This window comes from Callionymus lyra, chromosome 9 (assembly GCF_982586985.1).
Source record: "Callionymus lyra chromosome 9, fCalLyr1.hap1.1, whole genome shotgun sequence".
NCBI lineage: Eukaryota > Metazoa > Chordata > Actinopteri > Syngnathiformes > Callionymidae > Callionymus > Callionymus lyra.
The window spans coordinates 11,276,711-11,293,425 of NC_141826.1; the positions used below are offsets into that span (position 1 = coordinate 11,276,711).

Here is a 16,715-nt window from a genome sequence, read left to right on the forward strand (position 1 = left end):
GGCCTCTAATGTGTTGATTTAAGTGTCTCTTAAATAAATCCTGGACCTCTATTGTACTCATGTGTCTGTTTGTACAAAACTGTCTTTTAATTTAAATATTTACATTAGAAAATGATAACAAATGACTTACTTACTTATCTGAAAACTTTTCTTGAGATTAAATCTGGTTAACAATAACCACACCCACTCTGCTGTGATTGGTCAATTGGCATTGAGGTTTTTCTCAGCGTGTCATCAGTCCTGGAAGTCTCCATGTCCAACAGACTCATTGTATAAACAAAGCGGGGGTGATTACAGCTGGCTGGCATCATGGGAATGTGTAAATTAAATAAGAGCATTGTCCTTCATTGTCAAAAGAGGTACCAAGCAATGTGTACGACGTATGCAAGAACATTTTTCAAAGTCATGCTTGCATAGATAGTAATTGGTGATGTGATTTTTTTCGAGTGATTTTTGTCTTAAGTTAAATTAAAATGGTAACAAAACATTTTAAAAATAGTTAATGGAACTTTTCTTAAGCTGTAGGAACCCTGACATAAATTAACGTAAGAGTTTAAAACAGAACCATCACATCAACATGACACTCTACTGTGAAAACACAGCACAAAATATCAGGGCTTAGTAAAATTATTTATTATTTGATTTGTTAATATTAATATGTGCAATTGATTAACCTTAATTTAACTGTGGTAATGAAGTTATAGCCATAAGTCTGTATGACAACTTTGCATTTGAATTTATTTTTCTATTTTGTTTTTTTGTCCTTCATTACCTAATTTTTACCAAGAGTTTTAATTCCTAAAATAAATATATAAGACCAGCACATGTAGTTCATGAAAAAAACCTTTGGCTGCACTTGCTTACTTACTTTCATGAATAATATATTATAAACTAATAGATAATAAGTCTTGCAGTCATTCATTTGGTCGAGGAAGTTTTCAAGAAGTCATAAAAGAACATGAATAAAAAGATGCAAGGAAACTAGAAAAGTGTTGAGCTGAATAATCTATTAGAATTGATGTATTTAGTTATTCTTTTGATGGTTTCTAAAGACTCATGAGCAGGCCTAGTCAACCTCCAGAGTAAAAAACAAACATTTTTAAGATTATTTTTCTACAATCAGCTAATTCTGTATCCATGCCACGCCGCGTCTGCTGAAACAAAATCATTCTTTGGCAACGCTGTTTGCCAATTCTCCCAGCCGAGCTGCTCATAAGATAACATTTTATTCAGGAGTTACAGGGGTTACATGTTCTAATTACTCATTTTTCCTCCCCTCAGTCTGGAGCCAGCTCCTTCACCTGCCAAGACCCCGGCTGCAAACACGCCAGATGGTGAGTATTCTCCTGCTGCTGTGTAGAAAGAGCCCCAGCAGCGTCCGCCACAGTGAGATCTAATAGATTCTTATTAAGTGTCAATACCAGCAGCAACAAGACGTCACATTAAATCGTCACAACGCACATCTGTGGGGGATCCACAATATCATTATAGCGTCCTCCACCCTCGTCGTCCGTTGTTCAAAGTCAGAGCCGGAGTTTACGGGTTGGTTGTCATAGAAAAAAACTTTCTCTCTCTGGTTCAGGATCCAAGACGGCGGCCGACGCCCGCCCTCCTTCCTCTCGACCGCCGTGGGTCACCGACCCTAATTTTGCCGAGCGTTTCCACCCTGACAAGACTAGCACTGTGGTGACCCAGCACCAGCAGGCGGTCCAACCTACGCCCATGGAGAACCGCAGCTCAATTCTGCAGGCGGCCCAGCAGGAAACTGTAGACAGCGGGAGGACGCCTTTATGTGGAGCCTGCAACAAAATCATCAGGTGAGATGAAGTCACTCGTGTTTTTTTTTTTCAACAACTCTGCTGCTCAAAAAACCTCCAGGAAAAGTATCATACATTGAAATGATAGCTGAGGTTGTTTTGTTTTCTTCAATAGAGCACAAAATTATATTTAAAAACAACATTTTTGTTATGCCGGGAAACATGAACCTTCAACAAAGTGTCTCCCTCAACAAAGTGTGTCAGGGAAGTCAAACCGTTGACTCAATTATTTATTCTTGTGTAGAACCCTGAGAGTTCCTGCTGAGTCGCTGTCACTTTACTCCGTCTCTTATCTTACCCTCTCTCTCCTCTCGCCTCCAGATCTGCAGTCTGACTCACCTCGTCCTTCTGACATCTGCTGCTCACCTTTTCCATGTCACTTCTTATTTTATTCCCCCTTCCTGCTTCTATTATCCACCGTGCCTCTCTGTCCTTCTTCTCCTTTATCTTCTTCCTGCATTTGAACCTCCAGTGCTGCGTCCACCTGCTTCAATGGCCTGGTCCAACTATTAAATGCTTCAGATGTTTAAGATGACTGATGGGTGAATAATAGACGAAAGGATGGGTTGGGTGGATGGTTGGATGAAAGGATGGGTGATTGAGTGGAAGAAAGGATAGATGGGTGGGGTAGATGGATGATAAATAAATAGATGGATGGGTGGGTGGGTAGATGTAGGTTTGATGAATATATCGATGTTAAGTTGGATGAAAGGATGGCTGTTTGCAGGGATAAAGGATGGATGTTTGGGTGGAGGATGATATATAAAAGGATGGATGGGAGGGTGGGTGGATGGATGATTGGTGAATAGATGGGTGTTTGGGTGGATGAAAGGATGGATGGGTGGGTCTATGGGTGTATGGAAAGTTGGATAAAAAGGTGGATGTTTGGGTGATGGATCAATGGGTGGATTAGTGGTAGGATGGATGGATGATGGTTGATATGATGGATGGGTGGATAATAGATAGAAGGATGGATAGATGACGATAAGTGAGGGGGTGGATGGATGGATGGTTGGATGATGGGGTGGATGAAAGGATGGATGTTTGGATGGATGTTAGGGTGGATGAAAGGATGGATGTATGTGTGGATGTTTGGGTGGAGAATGATATATAAAAGGATAGATGGGTGAGTGGGTGGATGGGTGATTGATGAATAGATGGGTGTTGTGTGGATGAAATTATGGATGGGTGGGTCCATGGGTGTATGGATCTTTGGATGAAAGGATGGATGTTTGGGTAAACGGATGATGGATTAAAAGGTGGATTAGTGGGTGGATGGAAGGATGATTTAGGAATAGATGGGTGTTTTGGTGGATGAAAGGATGGATGTTTGCGTAGATGTTTGGGTGGAGGATGATATATAAAAGGATGGATGGGTGAGTGGATGATTGATGAATAGATGGATGTTTGGGTGGATGAACGGATGGATGGGTGGGTCCATGGGTGTACGGATAGTTGGATAAAAGGATGGATGTATGGGTGGACAGTTGATAGATTAAAGGGTGGATTAGTGGGTGGATGGATGGATGATGGTTGATATGATGGATGGCTGGATGAAAGGATTGATGTTTGGGTGGATGGATGATGGTTGAAAGGATGGATGGGTGAGTAGGTGAATATTTTGGGTGGATTAAAAGATGGATTTTTTGGTGGATGAATGATGGATAAAAGGGATGGATAAGTGAGTAGATGGATGTTTGGGTGGATAAAAGGATGGATGTTTGGATGATAGGTTTGAGGATGGATTGTTGGATGGATGGATGGATGAAAGGATATTTGAGTTTGTGGGTGGATAAATAGAAGAAGGAAGGAAGGATGACATTTTAGCCTCCATTCACTTCACAGATATGAAGTTGTGTTTAAACATGACTCTTCTATCGATCCTTCAGTTGTAAAAGTAAATCATGGCAGCAACAGATCCTTCTCCCCGAGCTTCACGTATATCTTCACCGTGTGTCTCCAGGGGCCGATACCTGGTGGCTCTGGGACGATCCTGGCACCCCGAGGAGTTCACGTGTTCGCAGTGCAAAGCCGTGCTGGAGGAGGGCGGCTTCTTCGAGGAGCGAGGCGCCGTCTTCTGCACCAAGTGCTACGACAACAGATACGCCCCCAATTGTGCCAAGTGCAAGAAGAAGATCGCGGGGGTGAGAGCGGCTGGAAGTGGACGTGCTGACGCGTGTGGACGGATTCCTTCGGATGCTGGAGATGGACGTCAATAATTCATGAACCCTCTTTCCCTCCTTGACCAGGAAATCATGCACGCCCTCAAGATGACCTTTCACGTGGAGTGTTTCAAGTGCGCCGCCTGCAGGACGGCCATCAGGAACCAGGCCTTCTACATGGAGGAGGGAGAGCCGTACTGTGAGAGAGGTGAGCGGCCGGCGTTTCATCTTCTAAAATAGACCCTGAAACAGATGATCACAGTTTTTTAAAATAACAAACGCTCTTGATTAAAATCACACATTTACATATATTAGTGTCGCAGATATTCAGACGTGGTCAAGACCTTCTTGTAGATGATTTTCTTCTCCTGTTTTTCTCTCCTCGACTTGATTGATGAAGGCTATTTTTGATTTCACAAACAAGGTAAAATAATGAGTTTCACTTTTTGATATTCAACATGTTTTTAATTAAAATGTATTTGTTCTCTTTTGAAAAGTTATTTTGGGTGATTCAACCCTTAGTTTGAGTGACTTACTGGTCAATTTACAATAATGATCCACAGAAAACTTATTGGATCATTTAGAAGTTTAAGCATAAATAAGTGACATAATTTAATGATTATTTACCATTTTTATACAATTTTAATTGTAATCGAGTGTTTCACTTTAATCAAACATTTTTTTTTAACTGCAATCAAACAATTTTAACTACAATCAAACAATTTTCAACTGTTATCAAACAATTTTCAACTACCATCAAACCATTTTTAATTGCAATTGAACAATTTTCTTTACTGTAATCAAACAATTTTCAACTGTATTCAAACAATTTTCAACTGAATTCAAACAACTTTCAACTGTAATCAAACAACTTTCAACTTTGATCAAACAATTTTCAACTATAATCAAACAATTTTCAACTGTATTCAAACAATTTTCAACTGTAATCAAACAATTTTCAACTATAATCAAACAATTTTCAACTGTAATCAAACAATTTTCAACTGTAATCAAACAATTTTCAACTATAATCAAATAATTTTCAACTGTAATCAAACAAATTTCCACTGTATTCAAACAATTTTCAACAATAATCAAACAATTTTCAACTATAATCAAACAATTTTCAACTGTAATCAAACAAATTTCCACTGTATTCAAACAATTTTCAACTATAATCAAACAATTTTCAACTGTAATCAAACAATTTCAACTATAATCAAACAATTTTCAACTATAATCAAACAATTTTCAACTATAATCAAACAATTTTAAACTGTAATCAAACAATTTTCAACTATAATCAAACAATTTTCAACTGTAATCAAACAAATTTCCACTGTATTCAAACAATTTTCAACTATAATCAAACAATTTTCAACTATAATCAAACAATTTTCAACTGTAATCAAACAAATTTCCACTGTATTCAAACAATTTTCAACTGTAATCAAACAATTTTCAACTATAATCAAACAATTTTCAACTGTAATCAAACAAATTTCAACTATAATCAAACAATTTTCAACTGTATTCAAACAATTGTCAACTGTACTCAAACAATTTTCAACTATAATCAAACAATTTTCAACTGTATTCAAACAATTTTCAACTGTAATCAAACAATTTTCAACTATAATCAAACAATTTTCAACTGTGATCAAACAATTTTCAACTATAATCAAACCATTTTCAACTGTAATCAAACAATTTTCAACTATAATCAAACAATTTTCAACTGTATTCAAACAATTTTCAACTATAATCAAACAATTTTCAACTGTGATCAAACAATTTTCAACTCTAATCAAACAATTTTCTACTGCAATCGAATAATTTCATTTCTACAATTATTCTTATTAAATGGGTAAATATCAATACTTTTCTTAAATGTTTACCAGAACAAGATGCTATAAGTGTCATAAGTTCCAGTGTAGAACCAGTTAAGACCAGTTGAACAGTTTCCCATGGATCCCCGTGAGGAGATGAAGGTGTAAATGTGTTTTTCTGAATCAGACTGTGAAAGAGTCGTTGGTTGAAAAGCTTGAGTAGAAAAAAATCAGTTCAAATTTGGGGCCAAAGTTTTACCGACTTAAAAATTTCAATTTGTAAAAGTTCAACTTTTGAGTTTCAAGTTCCCGCTGAAATATTGTCGTACAACTTCATTCTTTGTTCCGAGCCGACCTTAATTTTTGGATTAGCAGAGAAATGTATATTCATGATTTAAAGTTGTTCCGCATTTGAACCGACAATTCGTGGAAGATCATTACAGATGGATGTATTCTGTGTCTCTAGGAAAGATGATTCATTCATACAGAAACATCTGAATCAAAGGGTTAGGTTGACTTTTTATCTTCTTAATATTCATTCCAAATCCTCCATTGTGTATTCAAGAGATGTTCCGGGAAAAATTAGGGCAATTGTGTGAAGAAAGAAACTAGAAGATGATAGAAAAGAAGGAATGACAAGTTTTTCATCGGGAGGTTTAGGTTATGTTTGGGTGAGGTAGGTGTTGGACTACCTCATTTTTAAATGTAATCTGTAAATGTAACAATTTTGAATTGAAATCCAACAATTTTGAACTGTAATCAAACAATTATCAACTGAAATCCAACACTTTTTGACTGTAATCGAACTATTTTGAATTGTAATCAAACAATTTTGAACTGTAATCCAACAATTTTTAATTGAAATCCAACACTTTTGAACTGTAATCAAACAATTATCAACTGAAATCCAACACTTTTGAACTGTAATCAAACAATTTTGAATTGTATTCAAACAAGTTTGAACTGTAATCCAACAATTATCAACTGTAATCCAACAATTATCAGATGAAATCCAATCATTTTTAACTGCAATCAAACAATTTTCAACTAAAATCAAACAATTTTTAACTGCAATCAAACAATTTTCAACTAAAATCAAACACTTTTCAACTGTAATCAAACAATTATCAGATGAAATCCAATAATTTTTAACTGCAATCAAACAATTTTCAACTAAAATCAAACAATTTTAAACTGCAATCAAACAATTTTCAACTAAAATCAAACAATTTTTAACTGCAATCAAACAATTTTCAACTAAAATCAAACAATTTTCAACTGTAATCAAACAATTTTCAACTGTGATCAAACAATTTTCAACTGTAATCGAACAATTTTCAACTAAAATCAAACAATTTTCAACTGTAATCAAACAATTTTCAACTGTGATCAAACAATTTTCAACTGTAATCCAACAATTATCAGATGAAATACAATAATTTTTAACTGCAATCAAACAATTTTCAACTAAAATCAAACAATTTTTAACTGCAATCAAACAATTTTCAACTAAAATCAAACAATTTTTAACTGCAATCAAACAATTTTCAACTAAAATCAAACAATTTTTAACTGCAATCAAACAATTTTCAACTAAAATCAAACACTTTTCAACTGTAATCAAACAATTATCAGATGAAATCCAATAATTTTTAACTGCAATCAAACAATTTTCAACTAAAATCAAACAATTTTAAACTGCAATCAAACAATTTTCAACTAAAATCAAACAATTTTTAACTGCAATTAAACAATTTTCAACTAAAATCAAACAATTTTCAACTGTAATCAAACAATTTTCAACTGTGATCAAACAATTTTCAACTGTAATCGAACAATTTTCAACTAAAATCAAACAATTTTCAACTGTAATCAAACAATTTTCAACTAAAATCAAACAATTTTCAACTGTAATCAAATGATTTTCAACTAAAATCAAACAATTTTTAACTGAAATCAAATAATTTTAAACTGAAATCAAATGATTTTCAACTAAAATCAAACAATTTTTAACTGAAATCAAATAATTTTAAACTGAAATCAAATAATTTTAAACTGAAATCAAATGATTTTCAACTGAAATCAAACAATCCTAACTGTAATTAAACAATTTCCAACTGAAATCAAACAATTTTCACCTGAAATCAAACATTATTTCTTGTTGTAAATGATCTGTTAAAGTTTTGCGGTGACTGTGGATGTTCGATGAAACGTGTGCACTAACAAAGGTCAGGATCATCAGAACACGTGTGCGTCGCATCACATCCGTGTCCACGTAGATCAACTTTCATGTTTCTATCCGTGCGCTCGTGTTACGATCTCTCTACGTCTCTCCACCGCCGTCAATCACCGTGTTTGATGTCTTCCTCTCCGTGGACCAGCCTGGCTTCACTCTCTCGCTGCACACCTTTTATGAATGGTGTGTGCTCCGCCATTGTGTGCCGTCCATGATTTAGCTCGCGGCGCTCTCGACATGGAATGCCGCTTTATCAGAGTCAAAAGCCCGGAGTACTCACACTCGGAATAATACCTTCAGCGCTGATAACCGTTCTGCTGAGTCGGCATCTTGCAGGGATTGAGCCTCGCTCGCTCGCTCTTGAGCGGCGGCTCTAAAGCCGAGTGTCGCCGATGATTGGGGAAGTAGCAAATCCACTTTAAGTATCTGTAGCAATTTCCTGCCGTTGTAATCCCTGCCCGCTCTGGTGAGGAAACAACTTACAGTAGGAGGACGGAACAACACCAAAGTTAAGGGTCGACATTGTTTTGCTGCTCATTATGACCATCGAAGTCATTGACGGGGGAACAGATGGTTCATAAATGTCTTGCTCAATGGCCTCACAAAAGCGACCTTGTGGTCCAGACGACTCAAACCGCTGCCAAGGAGGTCCTTTGGCGTTACATGTTGATCGATACACATTTGTGTTTTCCACTTAGGGCGCTTTCAAATAGTCACAGCAGTTGCTAAACTCAGATTAAAACATACAAACACATTACATAATATAATACATTTACTTAAAGTTAAGATGTTATAAATAATAACCTTAATACAAAACCCAATAATAAATGTAATAATAATAAATATATCAACAACTGTAATACACGTGTTCTCACTACAGAAGTGAGTTTTTATATTTTTTATAATCAATAATAGCTTGTTGAAGTGTTGAACTAATGACCACAATTTTGGCTTCAAAAAGAAAAAATAGAAACATTTGATTTATTCATTTTTATAGTAAAATAGAGGCTTAAATGGTGTTTTGATGATTATTAAATTAGTTTTGCGCAACAGTGTAACCATCTTTGTGAGAGTTAAGTCATCAGTTTGTTTGTTTTTAATTTTGTTTAAGAGTCAGCCTACATGATGACAAGTTCAGTTGCGAAGAGAGAATCTTTTTTTCTTTTTTTAAATACTGACTTTTTACTCACGTCTCTGTCCCCGATGAAGACAACTTCAAATCAGAAATATTGTTTAAAACATACATGTGTACTTTTACTTTCAGATCATGTACATTTTTCTAACCATCATATGTTTTTTTTACTAAGGGCTGGTATTGGCAAAACCATACGTAACACGATCTATGGGGAACGATACGATGTATTGCGATACTGTAGTCACAAGTATATATTTGTAGTATTGTCAAATTATTTGACTTAAAGAAAGCAAGACTCGTAACTACTTTTCATTTGTTTTTTAAACCACACCAAATACAAACATCAGCTTTAAAAGCTGCTGGAGTCGACTGTATCCTCTTGTCCTCAGTCATTGCAGATCTCATGGGATATTTTTATCATCCCTTTAGCTTACAGCTGCCATCTAGCGGCAGAATGTTGAATTGCAACACAAAAATGAACAAATGGTGGAAATATTTACATAGTCTATATCGATATTTTCTCGATTTTTGACAGGGTTTTTTTTCATAAAATTTTCAGTAAGAAAACCAAAAAAAATCCAAAGTTTTAAAGTGGCCCATGTCTTTTTTGTTTCTGTAAAAAGCCTTCCTTTTCGAAATGCAAATATGCTAATATAGCATGCTAGGAAGCTAACAATGCTAGGAAGCTAACAATGCTAGTGTCGTCCAGCACCAACCAAGTGTCGTTGAAGATGAAGTTGTTTTGGAGTCTGTTGGTTTCAACCTTGTAACAGGAAATATATACTTTTCCTATTAAGCCGGACAAAAGCGGGAAGAGATTTATACGTTTTTAATCTTCTGAAGTAACCTTCCCAACGGAAAAATAAAGTACTATCCGTCCATTTACAGATATATCTCTGCAATCTTTTTTCTTTTTCTTTTTTTTTGAAGATTATGAGAAAATGTTTGGCACCAAATGCCACGGCTGCGACTTCAAGATCGATGCGGGCGATCGATTCCTGGAGGCCTTGGGCTACAGCTGGCACGATACCTGCTTCGTCTGCGCGGTGAGTCTGACGGAAACTTTAGATTCATCTCCCTTTTATGCTGAGAGCAACTCGTGTGATATCATGTGAACAGACCTCGTCTCAACCTTTCATTTATCCGGCATATTTCAAACCATGTTTTAATGAAACTGAAATATTCTGAGTATTTACTCAGAAAATTTCACAATCTTATTTACTTTTGAATGATCTGAGTTAGAATATCAAATTTCATGTGAAAAAAGTAATGTTAATTAAAAATAAATAAATCATTCAATTATTTATAAAACAACAAGTTAATTATTTCAATATACAAATTATATGAAATATTGATGTACATTTTGAATTAAATTAATAAAATCAAAAAGTCTTAAATAGCTTCAACATTTAATAAAAAAATAGAAGACATTTTTATTATTTTATATGTTAAACTGGACTATTCAATATTATGAAGCAACAAACTTTCTTATCTATGTCGATTTGCCAAAATTCCTCGCTTAAGATAAAAAAAATAAAAATCAAGGCAAGATGACAAACAAAAAGATCTTTAGGTTTTCCCAGATTTGTCTCATGAGATTCTGATATAATTTCTTTTAAAATAAATATCGTTAATAATTGTCGAAAACGTGACCATAAATGAATCTGCTGTTGGACACATACATAATGTATACTTTTTTTTTTTTTTAAACGTTCATAAAATCCCTTTAATATTATAATTATATTTATTTTTTGTTATTTGTGATTAACTGAATTTATATTGTAATTTTTAAAGACACAAAATGTCACAAAAGTGCTTCATATCCAACTTCTAGCGAGGCTAGAAAATGTTTACACCCGTTTAAAATCCACTTTAATTTGTGATTTATTTGGTGCAGAGGAGCATAAATTATTACATTCTATCTAAGAAGTGATACTTTTTAAACATGTTTAAAGACTTTATATAAAATGAAAATATTTTACTAAATTACATCATTAAATGAGTATTTTATGGTGTGATTAGGCACAAACGACAAGAAATGTGTACTTAAAATGACAAATTATTTGAATTTGTATCATTTTAAATATAAAAAGTTTTAGTACATTTAAATACCTTTTGACACATTTTTAATAGCTCTTTAAAATAATACCAAATAATTAGGTTACCTAGAGTGACTCTTAAATATATTATTTTATCGTGGGAGTTGATCCCAGTCATAAGTGTTAAGTTACCGAGTGTGTTTTCTGCCTGAGATGTAACTAAACGATCATAAACATCATCAACTAAAGAAAAACTTCTCTTACCATGACTTTTATCATACGTGGTTTTGCTAACGCACGCTAGCTGACGACCGTGAATGCGGTTTGAGTGACAGGTGTGAAGTCTTTCAATAAATAATCTCCTCTGCTGCAGTCTAGACTCTTTTTCCCTTCTAAGTCAGGCTCCTTTTTTTTCTTCATTTTTTTATTTCCTGTTCGCTTATGTACATGAAAACGTTTGGCCAGACTTTGACTCCCGTCTGTCTCCCGCCACTAAAGCTCTGCCAAATCAACCTGGAGGGAAAGACGTTCTACTCTAAGAAAGATAAGCCGCTCTGCAAAGGCCATGCCTTCGCTCCGGTGTGAGGGACGAGTAGCTCCATCTTCAGAGGCGGCACTTTTCCCTCCTCGCCGCCTGCAGCGACTCTTTCACCCGCCGCTCACATCGTGACATATCCTGGTTTACTGTTGCTAATGTTCCTGTTTTTTTTATGGAGACTCGAAGGATGCTTTTGGATTTTGTAAGAACACTGTCGGAAATTATTGTTTTCATTTGAGTGTTTTTATTCTTCTGAAGCTTATGGATAGAAGTATATCAGTGGCATTGGAATATTGGAAGATTTCAATTTAATCTTAATAAATTGATTTTTTTAAAAAAAAAGCATTTAATGATTGTTTATTATTTTTGATTAAATCATCTCTATAATGCAAAGGTTGAACCGTTTTTTATTGGATAATTTAATCATTTTTGTATTAAAGCTCGAGTCTGTATTTTTGATTTGAAAAATGTTTGTTTTTTTGTTTTATACACATAGAGTTCAATTTTGTAATTCTAATCATTCAATTTCCATTTTCTAAATTAAGTATATATTTAATTTGTAGCATTTTAAGTTCAATATTGTCTCGACTCTGTTCGCACTATTATACCAACATTATTTTTATTGAATTTAAAAGGCCACAAATAAAAAAACATTACATTTATGAAATGATTTTTCGGATTTAGAATAACAAAACTCTATGTGTAAAAAAATAATTAATTTAGAAAATATTCAAATTATTTAGTTTAATTGTAATAGCAAAATTTCAATATCAAATTATATAGTGAAAATTTAATATTTCATAAAACATTTTACATCCTTTTTTTTTGTAAAAAAATATTTTATTAAAAACTGTTTAATATTCTGATGACACTGATATACTTCCATAATTACGCACATTTAAAAAAAACATTCTCTAAAAATGTTTTGTTTTTCTCTCACTGCTGCCCCTGTTGGTTCACGACAGCAACAACAACCGATCTAGTCTAATAACATTACGTTGCCTCTTTACTTAAAAACAGAATCTTGTCCAAAAATTCATAATCAATAATCAATTTTTGCAGCATTTTTTAAATCAATTATTCCTTAAATATGCTTAAGAATATTTATTTTGATCGTGAGTCGATACACGTTCATATCGTTGCGTAGAAAAGTCACTCCACGTAAGCGTAAAGTCGTCAAGAAGTCGTTCATGTGATCTACGAGTTTCACTTTCCAGACTTCGAAGCCGTTCCTGACACAAACTCCACTTACGCCGCCTTTGTTCAGTCGGATCATCGTTGTCAGAACCTCCTCCGTGTCGGCGAAGCCGGCGAGCCTCTAATAAGCTCAAATATCGCCATAACGACCAGCTCCGCGCTGAAGTGGCGGCGGCGATTAGAAGCCCAACAACTGCCTCTTGCTGCAGCGGCCATTAACCTAATGGGCGTCCAGTCGGGCGGAAAATGTGGGAGACAGATTTCTGCTCCGCTGAACGCGCCGCTCTCCAGACAGACTCCAAATTCGAGTCGACGGCGGATCTAAAAAGTCCTCTTTTTTTTTTGGTCATGAAAGTTTCTTTTTTTTTTTGTTCATGAATTAAATGGGAGAAGAAAGTGCAGTTGTTGTTTGTACACGGATGTTTGGAATGAACATACGTCACTGAGAAAATGAGTCTCCACTGTTAGAATAAAAAACTTCCTGCAGGCTCTTGTTGAATATGCGTTTATATGTTTTATAGCTCGTGATGTTTCCTACAAAATAAAACGACTCTTCTCTCGATCAAACGATTCTTGATTTATTGTTGAATGTTAGTGGTTTTATTTCAGGTGTGAACAGAAAATATTCTTCTCTTGACTGCTTTACTGCCATGGAATTGTAATTGTAACTGTCCACCATCTTTCATCCATCCATCTTTACATCAATCAATCATCAACCCATCTGCCATCCATCCACCCATCTTTCCATCAATCAATCATCCACCCATCTGTCATCCATTCACCCATCTTTCCATCGATCATCCATCCACCCATCTGTCATCAATCCACCCATCTTTCTATCAATCATCCATCCACCCACTTGTCATCCATCCACCCTTCTTTCCATCAATCATCCGCCCACCCATCTATCATCCATCCACCCACTTGTCATCCATCCACCCTTCTTTCCATCAATCATCCACCCACCCATCTATCATCCATCCACCCATATGTCATCCATTCACCCACCCATCTTTCCATCAATCAATCATCCATCCACCCATCTTTCCATCAATCATCCATCCATCTTTCCATCAATCATCCATCCACCCATCTGTCATCCATCCACCCATCTTTCCATCAATCATCCATTCACCCATCTGTCATTCATCCACCCATCTTTCCATCAATCATCCATCCACCCATCTGTCATTCATCCACCCATCTTTCTATCAATCATCCATATGCCATCCATCTTTCCATCAATCATCCATCCACCCATCTATCACCAATCCACCCATCTTTCCATTAATCATCCATCCACCCATCTTTCCATCAATCATCCATCCACCCATCTGTCATTCATCCACCCATATTTCCATCAATCATCCATCCATCCATCTTTCCATCAATCATCCATCCACCCATCTTTCCATTAATCATCCATCCACCCATCTTTCCATTAATCATCCATCCACAAATCTGTCATCCATCCACCCATCTCTCCATCAATCATCCATCCACCCATCTGTCATCCATCCACCCATCTTTCCATCAATCATCCATCCACCCATCTGACATCCATCCACCCATCTTTCCATCTATCATCCATCCACCCATCTGTCATCCATCCACCCATCTTTTCATCAATCATCCAAAATCCAACCTGCAGACTCGCCTCACAAGAACGGGGCCACTGAAGCTTCCGTCCGCATCGTGAAGCGAGCTTTGCTCAATCTTGGAGGAAGTGGAATCTTCACATGGAGTGAGTATCAAACTTTTCTTTATACGGCTTCCAGCCCATAAAATGAAAAACCGATTGACGACAGGACTCGGAGCCGGGAGGACTGTGTAGAATACATCAGCCCAAAATTCACTCCAACTTTTTTAAAGTTTGAGTGAAAAAAATCGGTCGAAATATACCTTTTTTCGAGCCTTCAAAAAACAACATTTTAAGCATTTAGGCAACTATTTTTTGCGCTCACATGGTGCGTCTGATATAATACTTAAGTATTCCGACCTTTTTTTCCATTTTCGGACACGTCGATTTTTGCCCATTTTTTAAAGTTTGAGTGAAAAAAATGGGTCGAAATAGACCTTTTTTCGAGCCTTCAAAAAATATAATTTAAAGCATTTAGACAAATATTGTTTGCGCTCACATGGTGCGTCTGATATCATACTTAAGTATTCCGACCTTTTTTTCCATTTTCGGACACGTCGATTTTGGGCCATTTTTTAAAGTTTGAGAAAAAAAAAAGGGTCGAAATAAACCTTTTTTCGAGCCTTCAAAAAACGCCATTTTACGCATTTTCGTAACAATCTTTTGAGCTCATATGATGCGTCTGATATCATACTTAAGTATTCCAACCTTTTTTTCCATTTTCGGACACGTCGATTTTGGGCCATTTTATAAAGTTTGAGAAAAAAAAAAGGGTCGAAATAGACCTTTTTTCGAGCCTTCAAAAAACGCCATTTTACGCATTTTCGTAACAATCTTTTGCGCTCACATGATGCGTCTGATATCATACTTAAGTATTCCGACCTTTTTTTCCATTTTTGGACACGTCGATTTTGGGCCATTTTTTAAAGTTTGAGAAAAAAAAAAGGGTCGAAATAGACCTTTTTTCGAGCCTTCAAAAAACGCCATTTTACGCATTTTCGTAACAATCTTTTGCGCTCACATGATGCGTCTGATATCATACTTAAGTATTCCGACCTTTTTTTCCATTTTCGGACATGTCGATTTTGGGCCATTTTTTAAAGTTTGAGAAAAAAAAATGGGTCGAAATAGACCTTTTTTCGAGCCTTCAAAAAACGGCATTTTACGCATTTTCGTAACAATCTTTTGCGCTCACATGATGCGTCTGATATCATACTTAAGTATTCCGACCTTTTTTTCCATTTTCGGACATGTCGATTTTGGGCCATTTTTTAAAGTTTGAGAAAAAAAAATGGGTCGAAATAGACCTTTTTTCGAGCCTTCAAAAAACGCCATTTTACGCATTTTCGTAACAATCTTTTGCGCTCACATGATGCGTCTGATATCATACTTAAGTATTCCGACCTTTTTTTCCATTTTCGGACATGTCGATTTTGGGCCATTTTTTAAAGTTTGAGAAAAAAAAATGGGTCGAAATAGACCTTTTTTCGAGCCTTCAAAAAACGCCATTTTACGCATTTTCGTAACAATCTTTTGCGCTCACATGATGCGTCTGATATCATACTTAAGTATTCCGACCTTTTTTTCCATTTTCGGACACGTCGATTTTGGGCCATTTTTTAAAGTTTGAGAAAAAAAAATGGGTCGAAATAGACCTTTTTTCGAGCCTTCAAAAAACTGCATTTTACGCATTTTCGTAACAATCTTTTGCGCTCACATGATGCGTCTGATATCATACTTAAGTATTCCGACCTTTTTTTCCATTTTCGGACATGTCGATTTTGGGCCATTTTTTAAAGTTTGAGAAAAAAAAATGGGTCGAAATAGACCTTTTTTCGAGCCTTCAAAAAACGCCATTTTACGCATTTTCGTAACAATCTTTTGCGCTCACATGATGCGTCTGATATCATACTTAAGTATTCCGACCTTTTTTTCCATTTTCGGACACGTCGATTTTGGGCCATTTTTTAAAGTTTGAGAGAAAAAAATGGGTCGAAATAGACCTTTTTTCGAGCCTTCAAAAAACGCCATTTTACGCATTTTCGTAACAATCTTTTGCGCTCACATGATGCGTCTGATATCATACTTAAGTATTCCGACCTTTTTTACCATTTTCGGACACG

General features: G+C 35.6%; 1 protein-coding gene across 2 annotated transcripts in view; it reads left to right on the forward strand.

Moving 5' to 3' along the window:
• Nucleotides 1-13,535, forward strand: part of LOC148071822 (PDZ and LIM domain protein 7-like) — a 55,392-nt gene extending 41,857 nt beyond the window's left edge. The window contains exons 6-11 of one of the 2 annotated variants that reach the window (XM_087798598.1): nt 1,282-1,334; nt 1,583-1,817; nt 3,781-3,961; nt 4,067-4,187; nt 10,110-10,225; nt 11,717-13,534. In XM_087798598.1, coding sequence (XP_087654724.1) covers nt 1,282-1,334; nt 1,583-1,817; nt 3,781-3,961; nt 4,067-4,187; nt 10,110-10,225; nt 11,717-11,803 — 793 coding nt within the window. In that variant the 3' untranslated portion in view covers nt 11,804-13,534. Of the gene's footprint in view, nt 1-1,281; nt 1,335-1,582; nt 1,818-3,780; nt 3,962-4,066; nt 4,188-10,109; nt 10,226-11,716 lie in introns of both variants that reach the window. The other variant, XM_087798599.1, reaches the window with a different exon arrangement.
• Nucleotides 13,536-16,715: the final 3,180 nt, after the last annotated feature.